Source organism: Podarcis liolepis (assembly GCF_965112155.1).
Source record: "Podarcis liolepis genome assembly, chromosome: 10".
Taxonomy (NCBI): domain Eukaryota; kingdom Metazoa; phylum Chordata; class Lepidosauria; order Squamata; family Lacertidae; genus Podarcis; species Podarcis liolepis.
In genome coordinates, this window is record NC_139562.1 from 50,167,406 (window position 1) to 50,186,720 (window position 19,315).

The 19,315-nt window shown below is 42.1% G+C and overlaps 1 protein-coding gene across 4 annotated transcripts in view; it reads left to right on the forward strand.

Annotated features, from left to right (window-relative positions):
- The window catches only part of GXYLT1 (glucoside xylosyltransferase 1), a 31,507-nt gene extending 18,450 nt beyond the window's left edge, over positions 1-13,057 (forward strand). For all 4 annotated transcript variants that reach the window (XM_083463666.1, XM_083463663.1, XM_083463664.1 and 1 more), the window contains 4 exons: positions 2,074-2,325; positions 5,911-6,034; positions 7,346-7,518; positions 10,037-13,057. In XM_083463666.1, coding sequence (XP_083319792.1) covers positions 2,074-2,325; positions 5,911-6,034; positions 7,346-7,518; positions 10,037-10,198 — 711 coding nt within the window. In that variant the 3' untranslated portion in view covers positions 10,199-13,057. The remainder of the gene's footprint in view (positions 1-2,073; positions 2,326-5,910; positions 6,035-7,345; positions 7,519-10,036) is intronic.
- The last annotated feature ends 6,258 nt before the right edge of the window (positions 13,058-19,315 follow it).

The following is a 19,315-nucleotide window of genomic DNA, read 5'->3' on the forward strand; positions in this document are numbered from 1 at the left end:
GCAGGGATTTGAACTGCTGACTTTCCGATCGGCAAGCCCAAGAGGCTCAGTGGTTTAGACCACAACGCCACCCATGTCCCCCTGCCCACATGACCCGGACAGCTGTCTGCAGACAAAAGCTGGCTCCCTCAATCTGAAAGCGAGAGGAGTGCCAGAACCCCATAGTCGCCCTTGACTGGACTGGGGTCCTTTACCTTTACCTAAAATCTTAATAGAAGGGGATGGACTGGATGGGTCCAGGGAGTGGTCAGTACCTCACATGGGTACCCGAGTGACTTGAAATAGCTGCTGGTGCAACCCATATTGAAGAAGCACTCCCTGGATCCAGAGGTTTTGGAAATTACCATCCGGTCTCTAATATTCCTTTCCTGGGCAAGGTGATGGAGAAGGTTGTGGCCAAGCCAGCTACAGCCACAACTAGAGGAAGTAGATTATCTAGATTAGAACAGGGTGGTCCCTTGGCAACATTTGATGTCTTCACACTTGTGCTGCCTTCCCAAAGCCAGGTAAGCGAGTTGCTGGGCTTTGGGAAGGAGGTGTGAGGGCTCTAACAGGGTCCTAGAGCCCAGCACCTTCCTTATCCACATTTGGGAAGGTGGTGTGAGGGCCGGGTGTCAAATTTTGGCCTTGTCCCCCTCCCCACATGATAAGGCATTGTATGGCTGGTGGGCTCCATGTTGAAGTTCTCTTGCGTCCCAATTGGTAGGGAAAGTTGGACCTCCCTGATCTAGATTAATTTCAGTCTGCTTTTTGGCACAGAAATAGCCTTGGCTGCCGAAGTTGCATTTGATGACTGAAAGATACTGTTCTTGGCAGTCCTGGGATCTCAGTTTTTTAGAATGTGTTTTAGAATATTTTAAACTTTTGATAATAATAATAATAATAATAATAATAATAATAATAATAATAATAATAATTTAATACTGTTTTTAGTTGTTGATGACTTTTCAAGTTTTATTATTGCTCTGAGTGGGATCAGTTCTATTTTTCTAGAAAGAAGTATTGCCAGAACTCACCATTCTCTTAGAATAGCAATGGTGCTCATCTGAGTTCCAGGGAGTTCCAGCTGAAAAAAAAGCCCTGGGTGGGATATAAATTAAAATCAATCATGTCACTTACCCTATTTTTTGCACCATAACACTCACTTTTTTCCTCCTAGAAAGTAAGGGGAAATGTCTGTGCGTGTTAGGGAGCGAATGCCTGCGGGTGGCGGGGGGGATCTGCTGCAGTCGTGAGCAGAGGATCCATGGTTCCCCTTCCTTCCCTTCTCTGTGGTTACAAAGCATGGATCCACATGGATCCTCAGGATTTTTGCATTGGGCTACTCCAAACTCACTGTCAGATCACATGTCTGTGGCCACAGCATGAACCACAAAAATCATATATCCACTATTTCGTTTAGAATATTTTTTTCCTCCTCTAAAAACTATGTGCGTGTTATGGTCTGGTGCGTGTTATAGAGCGAAAAATACGGTAATTACTGTTGTCTCTCCCAAGTGGCGTACAAGGGATTCAACACAATGAAAATAAAAATCAGTTGAAATTATTAAATCAGAATTCAATCAAAATACCTGCTGGAATAAAATAGACTTCAGTAGTTCAGCAGGGAAGGGGTCCTGTCTGACCTCAGGTAGAAGGGAATTCCTTAAAACTGGGTCTACAATCTACAATCCTGACTGCACAGCTCCTTGTGTCCAGGAGACATGCCTCTGTGTCATGTGACGCCACAAACAGTGACTCCCCCAAAGACCTCAGCAATGAGGCAGGAATATAAGGGATCGAGTGGTTCTTTAGGTATCCTGGATGCAAATTGTCAAGGGCCTTATAAATTAATACCTGGCCTTGTAGTGTATGAACAGCCAGCGCAAGCTTTTGAGCACTGGAGTTATGTGCTGGTGCTAATATGTCCCCTCCAACAGTCTAGCTGCAGCATAGAGAGAAGTTTGTCTATTGGTGAAGAATCGATACTGCTATTGATACTGATCTTCCTCAGTGGCTTATTGGTCAAGATGAGTCGTAGCATGGTTAGGGTTTGACTTAAACCCTCTTTCTAAAAACCCATTTCCTTCACAGTTAATCCTCAAAGATGTGGACTCTCTGCTCTATGTTGACACGGACATCTTGTTCCTAAGACCTGTTGATGATATTTGGTCCTTCTTGAAAAAATTCAATTCCACTCAAATTGCTGCAATGGCACCTGAACACGAAGAACCTCGCATCGGGTGGTATAACCGTTTTGCCAGGCACCCGTATTATGGAAAGACTGGAATCAATTCTGGAGTAATGTTAATGAATATGACCCGCATAAGAAGAAAACATTTCAAGGTACGTCTTTTGGTTCTCTCATTTCCAGGGTCAGCTTACTCTCTCCACCGAATGAATGCAGTTTCACTGACCTCCCAATTTCCCCATACGTTGTTTTTCCTCATCCTGCAAGGAAGATCATCCTGCTTAATTTTCCCTAATGGAAGCCTTTTGGTTTATTCCTGGTTTTCAAGATAGGATCTTTCCTGCAGCTTCTTCCTTATGGCATTTCTTCACATGCCTCTCAGATAGAACATGGTATCTGTCTTCTTACTGTGAATTACTATCCTGCTAAAGAAATTATGGGAACAGTCTATTGTAGTGTAGATGCTGATCTAACCAGAAGGTGGCGCTGCTACACTGCTTACTACAACCTTCCCACTTCTGTAAAAACACTGCTTGCTTTAGTGCATGTTGTTCTTAAAGCCTCTTGTTTAATCAGTTCATATAACCTGCACATAAGCCCATGTTTAAACTAGAAAAATTATATTAACTGCTGCTCTACTGCAGCTCTTGACATTATTAAAAGAATACTCAGAGACCCTGGGATAAATATTAAAATCGGTGGTGTACCTAACAGTTTTGCAGGGATTTTTTGCTTATGGGAAGCAATGCACTGGTGGCAAATGGGGCACTCTGTTCTTGTTTGACAGACACATTTGCCACATTTGCAGAAAATTTAGTATAGCCCTCCAGTCTCATCGTTATCACTTCACTCAGGGTTTCCCAAATGTGTGTCTCCAGCTGCTTTTTGAACTACAACTCCCATCATCCCTAGCTAGTCAGGGGTGGTGGGAATTGTAGTCCAAAAACAGCTGGAGACCCCCAAGTTTGGGAAACTCTGACCGAAATAGTCACCCTTGAAAATGTCATGGGTTTTGCCTTTCCATTGTTTCAACCATGGAGAATTGATAGCCATTGTATTTGTTTGCTTGGTGTGCTTGAAAAGTGCTCTTAAAATGATTTTGTGGTCTGCTCAGAGTTGCTTTGGTGTTCACAGTGCAAACTTTAAAACTTTAAGGATGGTGTTCAGCTATGTTTCACTCCGAGTAGCTCCATTGAAATTAACGCACCTAACTTAGTCGTGTTTGTTAATTTTAATGGGCCTACACTGAGTAAAGCTTTGCAGGAGAACTGTCTTGAATAGGAAGTGCTATTTATGTAGCCCTAAAGGAGAACCAAATATCAGGGTTGAACTGGATGTGGAACCATTTAAAAAAGGAAATAGCAGGCACAGGTGACCCATTGTGGATCATGACCCTGGTGGATGGGGTAAGAGGACGCCTAATTTGCCCCCATCGCACCCCAATCCAGATCGGGGCAGAACTCCCATTCACACCATTTGAAACTTTTCTTCCAATACAAACAGCAAGTGTGAATCCCCCAATCTGTATTGTGGGTACAAAGAGCTAAGACCTTCTTACCCTACAAGCCAAGGTCTGATCTGGATCAGGCCTTCTACACTAGGCATTTACTTCTTAAAAACCCACTCATGTAATTGCATGAAAGGTGCTGTACTGCACTTAGCTTCATTCTTCCTTCCAGGGAGAGGCTGTGTTTTCCTGCTAGGCTTAGAGTTGGCTAGTTTGAAAAAGGAAACCCCAAACAAGAATTCCTTGATTTTTAAACAAGAAAAACACAGCTCTGCCTGTTCAGACACATTTCATATGTTGCCAGAGAAGGGTTCCTGGAGGGGAGGAAAATACGCTTTCCAACCATGTGCTGTCATCTGCTCCTTTACACCTGCCTGATTAAGGAGCACAGGGAACACCTGTGAGAACAGAAAGGAGACATTAATTCTGAATATTTTACCTAAAACTATTTTATTTTATCGGAATACAAACTAAGCACTATTTTGTTTACACATCATACCCAAAGCAAAGGGCTATGTTAGTATCAGTGACTAACAACCACAAATGGTATTCGCTTTTATTTGAAAAATAGTCTTTACTAAAAAACATTTGAATGCCACAAAAGAGAGTACTGCATTCTTATTTCTTGCCATTTCACTATTTATATTCCGTATCCTTCTTGTCTTTCTGTTCATTAGCCCTAGTATCTCTGGGTTTCTTGCAGCAGCTGAATGAATTTGTTCCTTGTTTTGTATGATTAGCCACAGATATGAACTGTAGTAGCTGAGGCTTGTTGACTTTAAAAAATAATAATCACAGTTTTAAAACTGAATTTAGCTAGTCTTGGTATGTATGTCACATTTATTCATTTACCCATGTATTTAGTGTTCTTATTACCTGCCCTTGAACCAAAGGTCCTAGGGTGATTTATGTGATTTTTATTATTATTAAAAAAACCAGAACCTCAAAATCACAGTAAAATCAGCAGCTGTGCATAATAGTAGGCATGGAGGAAACTAAAATGCCACCTCGTCCCACACTTCCAAAAACCTGGACAAAAAGGTGCATCTTGACTTACTGATTAAAGCTATAAGCCAGGGCAGGATGCACCTTGGAGGGAAGGGCATTCTGTAATCTAGGGGCTACTGCTGAAAAGGCCCTTCCATGGGCCACTGACCCTTCAACCACAATTGGTGCTGCTGCTGAAAGCAGGGCTTTCCAAGCCTACCAAAACTATCAAGTCAATATCGGTGGAGACATTCCTTCAAATATTTGAGGCCAAAGCCATCTAAGATTTTTATATTTTTTATAATAAGAGCACCTTGAATTGGACCCAGAAGCAAACTGGCAAGCAGTGTATCTACCCTTTTAGACTGGTGTAATGTGCATCTGGTCCGTGGCACCTGTCAGTACAGCGGCTGCCACATTCTGCACCGGTTGCAGCTTCTTATGGGGCAGAACCATTGTTAAGTTGTGGGTGAACATATCAGACAACACAGCGATTCTTCAAACAGCTCTTGTTTATTCACAGGCCAGGACAGAACTGAACTGAACAGTTCAGTCAGCCTGCTTATATAGAGCTCCAGTACAATGTAACTGTAACATTTTTCTAAAACTATCCAATCACTGAACGTCACTTTCGATCCCTTATTTGCATAACTATCTACAGTATCCCCCTGCTGGCCCAGGGTGAGAACTTCAGTACATAACAAACCATAGCTGTCAACATTTCCCTTTTCTTGCGAGGAATCCTATTCGGAATAAGGGGATTTCCTTTTAAAAAAGGGAAATGTTGACAGCTATGGGCAGAACATATAAAGTGCATTACAATAGCCCATTAAGTAAATTTCCAGGAGCACGTTGTAAAGCTGAATCTTTTTTTATTATTATCATCTTGTATAGAGAAATGAAACACACAAAGGCAGGTGAGTGGTCAACCAAGCCTCAAAGTCTGCCTAAATGTGAACGCCTTTAACTTATTTATTTCCTTATTTATTTCATCCCAGAACCCAAGGCACTATGTACATGGTTCCCAGGCTGTCACTCATCCAGGCACTGACCAGACCCAGATCTGCATAGCTTTAGCAAGGTGGCAGCCTACTTTGCCTTCAAACCATAAGTTAAATCCTAAAAGGGACTGGAGAGATTGCGTAAAGTGGCTCTTAATTAAAACAGAGTTCCAAAAGATAGATGTCAAAACCTATTATATTCCAGTCTTGGCTCTAATACTGGTCATTTGTCTTTGATGTTGAAGAATGATATGACCACAGCACGGTTACGGTGGGAAGAAATTCTGATGCCGTTGCTGAAAAAATATAAGTTGAACATAACATGGGGCGATCAGGATCTTCTGAACATTATGTTTTTTCATAATCCAGGTAAGCTGCTTTGTTTTAGAATGCCCTTTGAATCTTGCCTATCCATATGCTACTGCTATCACGCAATAGAGATGGGTATGGTTCCTCCTCAAAATGTGTCTGGTTATTTTCCCTATGCCTTCTCATCTCGTCACAGAACATCTTTATTTGAAATTAATCTCCTATGAGCTTTTTCTGTAAGAGCACTTCCATACTAACCAAGTTTCAGTTTGACTTTGTACTACAGCTGCTGTAGAATGGCTGCTATCAAATTCTACCCAAGAAACCGATTTGGTGTGGTTTTGCTTGTGTGGTTGAGATCTCATTTGAATTGGAGTGGGGCTAATTGGAATCTCGGTCATTTCTGGTTCACGATATAAGCCAGGATTTCCCCACAGAATTTCACTTATTTCTAATTTACTTTCTTTCATGTGACTGAGTGAAAACAAGGGCTGGGAAACTATTTGATAAATAGAGAGCGTTTGTTGAGCTCCAGAGAGCTTTCAACATGGGTTAGGCTTCGGTTAATATGGTAGTTCTTGAAACATTGTACAGACAAGTTCATTTTGGGGCTCCAGTGACATGGATGTAGTATTCTGTGCCATTTTTTGTTGACTTGCCCACTACCTAGAGTTGTGTTAAAATCACATTTCCCTTGGGGCTCCTTAAGACCTATGTGCCCCAAGGGAAGTCAGAAGCCAAGAAATCCAGGCCAAAGGAACACATAACCAACACCTTCTGAAAAGGAACGTCAACAGCCTGAGGTGACTGTTGGGGTAGCCCCACTTTCCCTGGGGTTGTGTAAGAGCTGTGGACCCTGGCATCAGCTTCTGAAGTAGGTCCGAGAGTATTTTATACCAATGTATTGAAATTTGGTGTCTTGGCAGAAAGGTGGCATACAAATGAATAGTTGGGATAGCTTGATCTCTAAAGTAAGATCTTCCATCTTTTGAATAAGTCTGAATACATTTAGTGAAATTACAGTTGGCTAGTAGAAATCAGATTAATAAGGGTAAAGTGACTGTATGCATGGCTGGCTTGTTAGTGTTTTATACATTATATTTAATTAAAATATTGAGAGAGATCCATCATAGTATGAGTGGGCCTCTCCTCTCTTCCACCCTCACAGGCCCCCATATACCCCAATTTCTGGAGAGTTGAGGGTTGGAGGGAGGGGAGAAAAGAAACCAGATGTTTCATTTCACAAACAGGTAGATATCATTGTATGATTACTATTGTCTTCTGTTGTATAAGCCACCAAAAGTTAAAAAGGAACTTGAAACTAATTAATGGTTTGCCTGTAATCACTGCAATGTTGTTGTTTTTGCACAGAAAGCCTTTTTGTTTTTCCTTGCCAATGGAACTATCGGCCTGACCACTGTATTTATGGAAGCAACTGTCAGCAGGTCGATCAAGAAGGAATATTCATCCTCCACGGAAACAGAGGGGTTTACCATGATGATAAACAGCCAGCTTTTCGAGCTGTGTACGATGCAATAAGAAATGTAAGCTTTTTAATCTCCAATCTGGTATATGAATTGACATCTCTACTATTGTTAACTTCTAGAATTAAGAACAAATGTTTGAAATCTTACTCTGTCCTTTTTTTATGCATCTCCCTTTTTAACTTTCCAGTTAATATGAACGTAACCAGGTCCTCAAACTTCATTTGACCAATAATTATTAACTAACCTGCAAAGTGCACATTTTGAGAACTTTATACTGAAGTTTCAGGAGCGCTTTCTATAAAAGGTCTTGCTATCTAAGAGTAGCATAAGTACATAAAGTTAGATCTAAGTTTGGAAAGAAAGCGATATTGTGGACTTCTTGAAGTTCGGAGTCTATTGATTTAGGTTTTGAACATATTGGCTTCCAGTAGCTGCAAAAGGGGAGAGAGACCCCCTGTGGCCTTAAGGGTTGCAACCTTTGGGTGCAATCCTGAATGGTGCTAAGCTTGAATTTAAACTTCAGCATGATGAAGCACAACATTGGGCTCTAAAACATGGCAGCATCTCCTTTCCCCATATATGCCTGCTTGACCACTTTGATCTAAGGAACTTGAACTGTTTCAGGTGGCTCATAATTCTCATTCTGCAGTTATAAGAAATCAGTCTTTTAGTGTGGTGTCACCTATGACTTGGAAGTCACTGTCTACTGACATCACACACAGGCCTCTTTGCTGTACAGTCGTACCTTGGTTTTCGAACAGTTTAGTTCTCGAACGTTTTGGCTCCCGAAAGCCGCAAACCCGGAAGTGACTGTTCCGGTTTGCGAACTATTTTTGGAATGTCCGATGGGGCTTCCACGGCTTCCAATTGGCTGCAGGATTTTCCTGCAGCCAATCAGAAGCTGCACTTTGGTTTCCGAATGTTTGGAAGTCTAATGGACTTCCGGAATGGATTCTGTTTGACTTCCAAGGTACGACTGTACTCTGTTTGGTGCCTGGTTAAAACATTTTTGCTAAAGCAAGCCTATCCAGACATATAGATGTCATTGTGTTTTTATCTCTTTTACTGTTAATTTTTTAAAAAATAATAATTTCTATTTGTTCTCAACTGTTCTTTATTGATAATTTTAATATTTCTTGTAAACTGCTTAGAGGTTTTACCTCAGTCAAGTGATATATAAATGTTGTTAACTGTATTAAAAAATAAACAGAAGTTCAGTTTGGTATATTGCTTTGGTAAATGCTGGTAGTTTCCAGAAGTTCACTGAGAAACCACAATGGAGGCGTTACCAGAAGTGCCTTAGACAATTCTTCTGTTCCCATTTTATTGTTGAAATTAGTAAGCAGTGCTTCGATACTGGAAAGCTCCATTTTATTCTCTCTCCAAACTCTTATTCCTGTCTCATATCTGTATAATTTAGTTACTTTAATTTGTGCAGTTTGTAATATATAAATGCACGTGCAAGTCTTTCATGCTTGGCATAAGTGTTCAGCTTTCTTGTTCTGCAAATAAGGTTTCTAATAAACTATTTATCAGTATATCAGCATACTCACTGAAGAGCTGTAAAACGTAGCAATGTTGCTTATTTTAATGTTCATCCTATCTTGTATATAACCTTCAAAGATCAATAGTATATTTTAATGGTGCTTTGTTGCATGTTGTCATATAGGTATAAAAATGAAGAAAAGTACTATTGGGGGCCTTAGAATGCACTACACCGAAAGAAAATGTGGTCTCATAAAAATACAATTTCTTTGTTCCTTTGAGTATTGCCAGAAAAATATTAAGAAAAGAAAATCTCTCAGCTTTATTTATGATCAGTTTTTGTTTATGCATAACACATAGAAAAGATGTAGATCAATACTGACCTGATGCCAGCAAGATTAGCAAAATTATTTTATTTTGAAATGTTAAGTTAGCATATTACTTGGTTTCTAATGTAGTAAAATAACCTGTAACTCTGGATTAATGACTGTTTTTACTTCAGGTTTCCATTAAATACTGTGTATGCTTGTACATAATTCAGTTTAATGAAGCTGCCCCATCTTTAATGGTACTATAGATTACTCTTTTTCTACTGTTTCAACTCAATAAGAGCCATATATTATTTTAAAGAATGTCATACTGAGATAATTATACACATTTCAGGCCAAAGCTACAATGTGGCAGGCATGTGATCATGTAAATTAACCCATTAATTTAGGTGCCTGACATTCATTTTCAGATTTGTTTGCCTGAATAGTTACGTTGATTTTTTTTTTGAGGCTTGTTTCCTGTGCAAAAACCATTTTGCATTCATTTAAGCTGACAGTAATTGGATGTTTTGAGTAATCAAAATATATTGCAAACTTTCCAGAGGTCTTTACGTATTACACTGTGTTAAGAATATTGCCACCTTTTCACTAGTTCTTGCCTTAAGTACGACTCGTATATAGGGAGACTTTTGTAAAACTGAATATTTAGTGCAACAATGGAAAGCCGTTTTAGAATTGTTTTGGCCAAAGCAGTACTGTTTGGGTTGTGTTGCTAACTGTGACTTGTTAATACAGCATTTATAATTTCCTCTTTCCCCCAGTATTCATTTGGTGATGACTTGGTACATGCCTTGTTGCTACCCCTTGAACTGGAGCTACAAAAGACACAGCACACTTACTGTGGAAGAATATACAAAGTATTCACAAAGCAGCTAACCAAAAGCATAAGGGACATTTGCGATAGAAGATCTAAAGGAAGGTGATCATCTTAGGCTCCCCAAACTTTTGAATTAAACAACACAGATGTGAGAGAATATATGATGCCTGAAGGATATTCATGAAAGAAACAGCACATTCCTCTAATCAGTTGTTATGTCGAGAAGTATGCTAAGAACTATCTCCCAGTGTGGACAAAATGAAGATGCCGTTCTTCTTGAAGAATTCTCTGCAGGAAGAAAAGCACACTGCAGAGAACTGTTTGAAGTTCAGTTAGTACACATTTTCACAACGGTGAATTGTAACTGAATCAAGTGTTGCAGAGTTTTGTATTCAGGTTTCCCCCCTCTATATAATATAATTCAGTTTCTTTATAACCTCAAATGCGTCAGATACAAATGAAGGTCTTTATACTGTATAAATGACTGTACACTTTGTCATTCCTAATCTCAAATTCTGATAAAACTGTGAACATTGCCGTAACGGAGTCAGCACTAACCTCACTTTAAAAGCATGAGAACAAACTGTTTACAAATCTCAGAAGTTATTCCGTTTTCAGAGGAATGTGTTATGACTGATGACAATCTATATGTGCCTTTGTCTTCATCTCTTGTATTTTACAATATTTTGACAATCATGTTTTACTTTTTTTTTAGATGTAAGCTGCACCTAATAATAGGACTTCCACTCTAGAAATAAATACCTAGTGGAAGCAAAGTTAGTGTCATATGTAGTTAATAATATATTGGTGTAAACCAGGATTGGGGAATCTGTGGCGCTGTCCATGAGCGTTGGCCATGCTGGATGGGACTGATGACAACTGGGATCCAACAGCATCTGGAAGGCAACAGGTTCCCCACTCCTATAAACAAAAGCTGGGATCCAAAGATCTACATAGGCGTGCTAAAGAGCTTGGCCCAGTTAGACTTCTTTGTCCTCAACCCCTTGAACAGTGGACCTCGTTTCCATATCCCAAACCAGTTTTGGAAGCCTTAACAGCATCAGACGCAATTTGCAACATGGCGTGAAGGCTGTGGTTTGAGAAGTCCATTCCCAGAGCCCCTTTACAAGTCCAGAGCTAGTGTGATTCTTTGGGTCCCGACCAACATTTTAACATGGTAGAACTCAACGCCAAAATAATACGGCTAGATTTACTAAGGCAAAATATGATATAGATTTTATATAGTTTTTATTAAATTTGAATAAGATTTTTATATATTCTTACTGGCCCTTCTGGAAGAAGGAAAAAAACATGTTGTGAAATATACTATAGTTTATTACGAAAATATTTTATTCACTCAGCTCCACGTACAGTAGGCTTAGTCATAAAATAATGATGTGTGGATGGGCTGTTACTCATCCTGATTTGACAGTTGTTTGCTTACCAAATAGTTATTGTATATTTTGCAACAAAGCTTTAAAATGATTGGCCAGAATCTGTGCTGTTACAAGTGTCTTGATTTCAGTGGAACCATAATATGGCGCTCTTGTTATAATGTTGGTTTGGAATTAATATGTTTGCTATAGCAATAGTAGTTAATGACTGCAAAATATTTTACTGCATAAAATGCTATTTTCATTACAGTACTTAATTATTATAATATTATACATATAGTGAGAATGAAGTTGGTCGTATCGGAACATGGAAGTTATCCCTCCTTGTCTAACTGGATCTAGCTTTCTTGCAGGGGTGAGACACCTGGGATCATCCAGATTTTACTGGAGTATAGTACCTAACAACCCTGATCTCTGGAGCAGATCAGAGCTGGAGTTCAGTAACATCTGGAGGGCCCCAGTTTCCTCATCCCTCTTCTTCTGTTTTGGCATAGGCTGACATCTCAGAACTTAGCATCCCCAGCTGCTAAAAGAGTGAACTCTAAAAATGTAATGCATCCTTTACTCTCCCTACTGCAGCTCCTACTATATAGCACAGAGAACATTTAGAAAAAGGCATATGCATTGCATGCTAAGATGTGAAACCTCTGCTGTTATTGAATGACAGGTGGGACCTGCAGCAAAATCTTGCAGTGTATCTGCTCTAACAGTTCTGGGAGCCAGCCAGCCATGATCATTTGACTCTCCCGTTTACCAGTTTCCCTTTCCAATTGACACAGAATATTCCATGGCTACTGGGCATGCTAAGTCATCTATGGACTGATTCTTCTTCTTTTTGTGGCGGGGTAGGGATTTGACCCTTAGGTTTAAAAACAATTTTTGTACCTCTGCAAACCTTGGGATTTCCCCCACCTTCCTGAGCATGCTGATGCCTCCTTTTGTTTCCCAGTGGCTCTGTTTCAGCTTAAAACCTGTTAGCACTCACCAGCAGAGTTCACTGTTAGAGGGATGATAATTGACTGGTGAAAATTAATGCTACATCTCATTTTTAGTTGTTAATTTTAGTTGACAAAAGCTGGCGCGCCCCAAGTTTACTTCAGTTTGCAGATGTTAAAAAAGCAGGGGAGAATTATTTCAGAAAATAATTTGGCAATGGGTCACCTTTCTCATCCATCTTTTGGAATGCTGTTCGCATGTTTGTCCCAGTGAATGCCACACTAAGAACAAAATATACCTTCATATTTTGGAAACTCATTTGGCTCATTGAAAGGAATTACCTTATTCTTTTCGTGTCTGTAACTATAGCTTGAGTAGTAAGTGTCTTGATGTCTTGCTAAATTTATTTATGTACCTTTATAGATTGCTCAATTCTTCAGATTTCTAAGTGATGAAAAAGCTCATTTTAATACTGAAACATGGGTATAGATAAGAATTAAGTTCTATGAAGTCATGCTGTAAGTTTACTTTAATAGTGTACATGTTCTCTTAGAAAATGGACACAACTGGAGGCCAGTTGGCTCCTATGCGAAGCATTGTTACAATTATTTTTACATAAACTGTGTTTTGTATTACTCTGCTTCTTGTTTGTTCTTTTAGGAAGTTGCCAGTGGGTGGTATATCTTGACACTCAAACTATAACATTAGGGTGTCAAATGGGGTGGGTATCTTGCATTCCTCTGGGTTTAAATGTCTAACCAGGCCTCACCCTCATGCCAAAATATTCCCACTAGTTCTGTATGTTGGACAACCACAGATGTAATATATGTTGCCATCATTCAGTTTCTGCTACTTCCATTAGGTCATTTGCCCCATGCTCTCTGTTGAGTATGATGAGAGATGCCAACCTTAACCTTCCTGGCAAGGAAAGCTGAATCCTGACAATTCTAATTGGGATAACTTTCTAGTTTTATTTTGATGCCAAAATATGGTGGCCAGAGACAGTATCCAGCAAAATACTTCCATTAGCGCAAGGATTTCCGTTTGGGCAATGGAAACCCCCTTCCAAATGGCAATTAAGCCATAAGCAATTAAGGCAAGGTAAAGGTAAAGGGACCCCTGACCATTAGGTCTAGTTGTGGCTGACTCGGGGGTTGTGGTGCTCATCTCGCTTTATTGGCTGAGGGAGCCGGCGTACAGCTTCCGGGTCATGTGGCCAGCAGGACTAAGCCGCTTCTGGCAAACCAGAGCAGCGCATGGAAATGCCGTTTACCTTCCCGCTGGAGCGGTACCTATTGATCTACTTGCACTTTGATGTGCTTTTGAACTGCTAGGTTGGCAGGAGCAGGGACCGAGCAACGTGAGCTCACCCTGTCGGGGGGATTTGAACCGCCGACCTTTTGATTGGCAAGTCCTAGGCTCTGTGGTTTAACCCACAGCGCCACCCTTGTCCCTAATTAAGGCAAGGAGAGATGCAAAATGTGGACAGGATGACTAGAAAGGGGTTACAAAGCACAAGCGAACTTGATCCTTGCCCATCACGGTCAATTACAGTTAAAGAGGGGGTGGGCACTTGGGGCCCAATGTGGAAGAAAGTATTGTAATGCAGATTTTCCCAACCTGGTGTCCACTGGAAGTTTCGGGTTGGCGCTCACATCAACTCTGTCCGTTGGCCATGCTGTCTGGGATAAATGAGAGTGTAGTTCAAAATAACTGGAGGGGACCAGGTTTTGGAAGGATGTTGTAATTATGTCAGCCAGTGTGTTCGTTCATGTGTGTATATACACAGTTTGTTCAGGTGCTATGTATACTAGATTAATTTCCGGGTGAGAAATAAGGAACATCTGGTCCACAATGATTAAAACTTAGTTATAGCTTGGATCAATAGTCTTATCTTTTCCATAATTGTAGTTCAGCTTTCCTTTGCCAGCGAAGGATTACTACCAGGTCATTCTGCCATTACAGTAGTGTAGGGCTGCCATACATCTGGAGAATCCCAGACATTAATGGGATTTCAAAGGCAGACTTGATGTCCAGGGGGAATTTCTGAAATGTGGCATTTTGTCCTGAATATTAGACAAGTCAGTAAAAATAAATAAATCACAGTTTTGGGGCATTTTTGGGGTGTCCTGGTTTTTACATTTTGAAATATGGCAACGCTACAGTAGAGAATAAAAAGATCAACTACTTCCACCCCCATATAGTGTTCAGATATATATAGAGAGAGAGAGTGTGAGTGCGCACTTTTATTCATATTAGTGAAATTATAAAACCAGCAGAAACGTGCAGTTTATGAGGGAGACCTATTGCATTTTCCCTCCCTTATGTTCTGGAAAGGTCAATTTGTGTCTCATTTTTTCCTTTGCTTCATTAACATCATCCCCATTCACATAATTACAGACTTGGATACAAAGGATTCATTTTTTCTTTTACGTTCATCTCTTATGAATCTTAATGTTCAGTCAGCCATTCGTGTACACATCTTAACAGAGCAATTCATGTTAAATCCATTTATTTTACTCCTGTTAATTTTTTTTTTGAGAAAAAAAGAACGTGGATGTAGAAGTTCCCCTAAATTACAAAAACCGCGGTTGAATTCATAGGTCTTTAGAGCACTTTTTTAAAAAAGCTTTCAAGAAAATGGAAGATATTTAATCAGTTTTTACTCCTAATTTGGGAATGTAGGAAATTAAAAATTAATTAAGCTGGATGTTTTATCTTTATATTGCTATCCTACTATGCTTCACTGAGCTGCTGTGTCTAGAGACCCATGCTGCTTGAATGTTGTAATCTTGAAAAACTTTAGAACTACCGTGTAAAAGACAGCAGAGCTGGTCCCTTGTCTTCAAATTTCTTTTGCATATTTAAAATATTTCCCATCTGAGTCCCCCAACCCCCCCCCCGCCAAGGTTAGCGGTATGTTGAATGAGAGCAGATTGCGCATAGAGCAGAAAGCAGAACTCGGTGGTATTCTTGCATAAAGAGTTCAGTCAGCTTCTAGGTATGGCAAGGTATGTGTCAAAATTTTAATTAGGCATTTCCAAGGAAGGCAATAATTCTGATATTAGAAAATACAGTTTGTGCGCTTTAGAAGTATCACATTTATTATTTGCAGTGCTATTTTTCTAAGGGGGGGGGGGAGAGGTGCCGGAACTTGGTAACAGCAGAAGCAGTTTCATGCAGAAGTTACACGCTGAACCCTTGACATCTCCAGATGGAAGGATCACGTAGCAGTTGGTGCGAAATATCTACCCAAGTCTCTGGAGAGATGCTGCCTTTCAGATTGGGCGTGATGGACAAACATTGACTGATGAACAGAGAACTAAATGAAAGCAGATAAAAGAACAACATTCTGAAGAGAAAATGTTGCTTCTTGTCAGGATTGTTCAGACTTTTCAGTTTATGTTGTAGACTAAGTGAACATCTGTTGGTGTTATCTTGTGTTGCTTTCATAGTGCTAAACTTTTGTTTTGTGATGGTCTAATGCAGCGTTCGCCAAACTTGGATCTCCTGCTGTTTTTGGACTACAACTCCCATCATCCATAGCTAGCAGGGATTATAGGAGCTGTAGTCTAAAAACAGCTGGAGATACAAGTTTGGGAAACACTAGTCTAAGGACACAACATAAACAAATCAATAAACAAACAAACCAGTTCCTACTTTTATCTCTTAAATTTAAGGACACAGTCTATTCCAGGCTTCCTCAAACTCAGCCCTCCAGGTGTTTTGAGACTACAATTCCCATCATCCCTGACCACTGGTCATGCTAGCTAGGGATCATGGGAGTTGTAGGCCAAAAACATCTGGAGGGCTGAGTTTGAGGAAGCCTGGTCTAATCAGTAAAAGTCCTGCTTATTCTGCTATAGTTTACTCACACATTGAAGATGTCACTTGATGAGACAATCAATGACTGATGAATATTTCAATGAAAGAATCAGCTACACATAAATGATAATATTAGCTGAGCCAGCCCACACATGAGGTAGGGTGAAGCACCCACCTCAGGCAGTGGAAGTGCAAGAGGTGGTGCTCCACCCCCCTGCCACTGCTGCCAACACCAGATTGCCTCCATCCAACCAGTGAGAAACAGGGGGTTTGTGTGTGCCATGTTGCTGCTCAGCTTCCCCATCCCAGACAGAGAAGGCGAGTGGCTTTGTAATGCCTAGCTCTCACCCGAGTTTGGCAAGAGCTGGGGTGTGGAAGTGGTGGGGTCTGGAGCACGGCAGCGGGAGGGAGACAGGAGGTGGCAATTCCCATTTCACCGTACGTGGCAAAATGGGACAAGCCACCCTGCTAATACCTCGGGTTACATACACTTCAGGTTACAGACTTCGCTAGCCCAGAAATAGTACCTCGGGTTAAGAACTTTGCTTCAGGATGAGAACAGCAATCGCACGGCGGCGGCACAGCTGCAGCAGGAGGCCCCATTAGCTAAAGTGGTGCTTCAGGTTAAGAACTGTTTCAGGTTAAGAACAGACCTCCAGAAGAATTAAGTTCTTAACCTGAGTAGTTCTCCCCTTCATTTATTTCTGGCTTTTCCTTTTTTCTTTTTGCAAACATCTACTGGACAACAGTGATTCACTCTCTTGAGGTTTCTCAACAGGAAAACTACAAGAAACAAAGTGGGACTAAGTATTCCCCTTAACATTGACATTCTGTTCCATGTCCTTTCATTGCAGCTGACAGGAATGGTGCAAATGGCTAGAGGACGCATAGGGGGGAAATGATTTTGCCGTGTCTCTTCTATATTATCCTGATCTTTATGTGCATTGTGAAAAACTGAAATGGAATAAAATCCAAACCTGGTTACTACTGACTCATCTGGCACGATTTTCAGTAAATGCACATTGGCAGGAGATTCCTTTCTTAACTGTTGGTGCCCTTTATAGAGAATTTGTGGGCGGCCCATCATACTGTCCCCACATTACACTGAAGATGCAATAATCCTTATGCAGGACATTTCTGAACGTGGTGCTGTTGTTGTCTAGTCCAGTGTTTCCCAAACGTTTTTGGGCAACGGCACACCTGTTTACTGAAAAAAAATCTCGCGGCACACCACCATTAAAGCCCCGCCCCGTGACGTCAGCGCGCAGCGTCACGCCGGGAGGGACGCACAAAAGTGAAAGTTTTTTCCCTCCCCCTTGCTGGGGAACCTCCAAGCTTTGGGGGTGGGAGGAGGCAGCAGAGCGAGGGACTGAGGGACGGCGGCAACTGAGGCGGCGGCGGCTGTTGTGGTGGTGGCGGCGATAGCGGGCGGAGGAGGGGGCGGCGGGGGGGCTTGAGGAGCCGTCGCCGGGAGTTGCTGCTGCTGCTGCTGCTGCTGCCCGGACATGCCGGCCTCCTCCTCCTCCGCTGTCTCGCGCTCCTCCCTTTTGCACGCGCTGCCCCGCCGCTCGGCACCACCACCGCGGAGCCGCCCCCGGCTCGACGCGGATCCTCGCCGCCGCCTCAGTTGCCGCCGTCCCTCAGTCCCTCGCTCGGAATTCAGCTCGGAATTCAGCCTGAGGAAAACCCCAAGTCCCCACATTTCTAGTTTCCCGCGCCCTTTAAAGGGCGATACGAGCCCCACGGCAGGCAGGCAGGCAGAGCTGGGAAGGGGGTTTCCAGGGGACACGGCAGCTCCTCGAAAGGCTTCTCTCAGCTGCGCTCAATCCGCCTCGGAGAGGATTTCCCCTCTGGTCCCATGCGTTCGTTTGGGGCATCGCTCCGGCTGCTCCCTCTCCCGCCGCGCAGGAGCGATGCCTCTCTCTGGCTCTCCCTCCGCGCAGGCTGAGGGAGGGAGGGAGGGGCGCGTGTGACCCGTCTCTGCTGGCAGACCAAACCCAGCGAGGCAGAGTTGCGCGGAGGCGCCCAGGCAGCGCTGCCGGCTGCGAGGAGGAGCGCCAGGCAGCAGCAGGAGGCACGGCCTCTCCTCGCCGCCGCCGCCCCGCCTCTCGCCGCCCGACTCGCCCGCCTCCCTCCAGGCATCTCGCGGCACACGAGGCAACGTCTCACGGCACACTCGTGTGCCGCGGAACACCGGTTGGGAAACACTGGTCTAGTCGTTTAGTTGTGTCCGACTCTTTGTGACCCCATGGACCAGAGCACGCCAGGCACTTCTGTCTTCCACTGCCTCCCGCAGTTTGGTCAAACTCATGTTAGTCGCTTCAAGAACACTGTCCAACCATCTCGTCCTCTGTCGTCCCCTTCTCCTTGTGCCCTCCATCTTTCCCAACATCAGGGTCTTTTCCAGGGAGTCTTCTCTTCTCATGAGGTGGCCAAAGTATTGGAGCCTCAGCTTCAGGATCTGTCCTTCCAGTGAGCACTCAGGGCCGATTTCCTTCAGAATGGAGAGGTTTGATCTTCTTGCAGTCCATGGGACTCTCAAGAGTCTCCTCCAGCACCATAATTGAAAAGCATCAATTCTTCGGCGATCAGCCTTCTCTATGATCCAGCTCTCACTTCCATACATCACTACTGGGAAAACCATAGCTTTAACTATATGGACCTTTGTTGGCAAGGTGATGTCTCTGCTTTTTAGGATGCTGTCTGGGTTTGTGAACATTTCTGAACGTGGTAGAGTTATAGAAAACCATAACATCTATTATGACACAGGGGCGCTCAGCTGAAAGAATCGTTGCACAAGCTTGAGACCATTACTAGGAGGCCAAATGATTTACCAGAAGTATCTAAAGTATTTTGGGTAAACTCTGACTATAACATAGAAGGATACAACTTGATACATGTGCCCGCATTATTCTTTTTCAGGCAATGTATCACTATACAGTTAAAAGTTACTGAACTAGGTATCCCACAAGCATTACTAAAGGTGTTTTTTTAAATGCATTTAATACATTAGTTTGCTTTAGTCACTTAGCTTTGCAAATGCCAGAGAAACCTATTTTTAATTATGT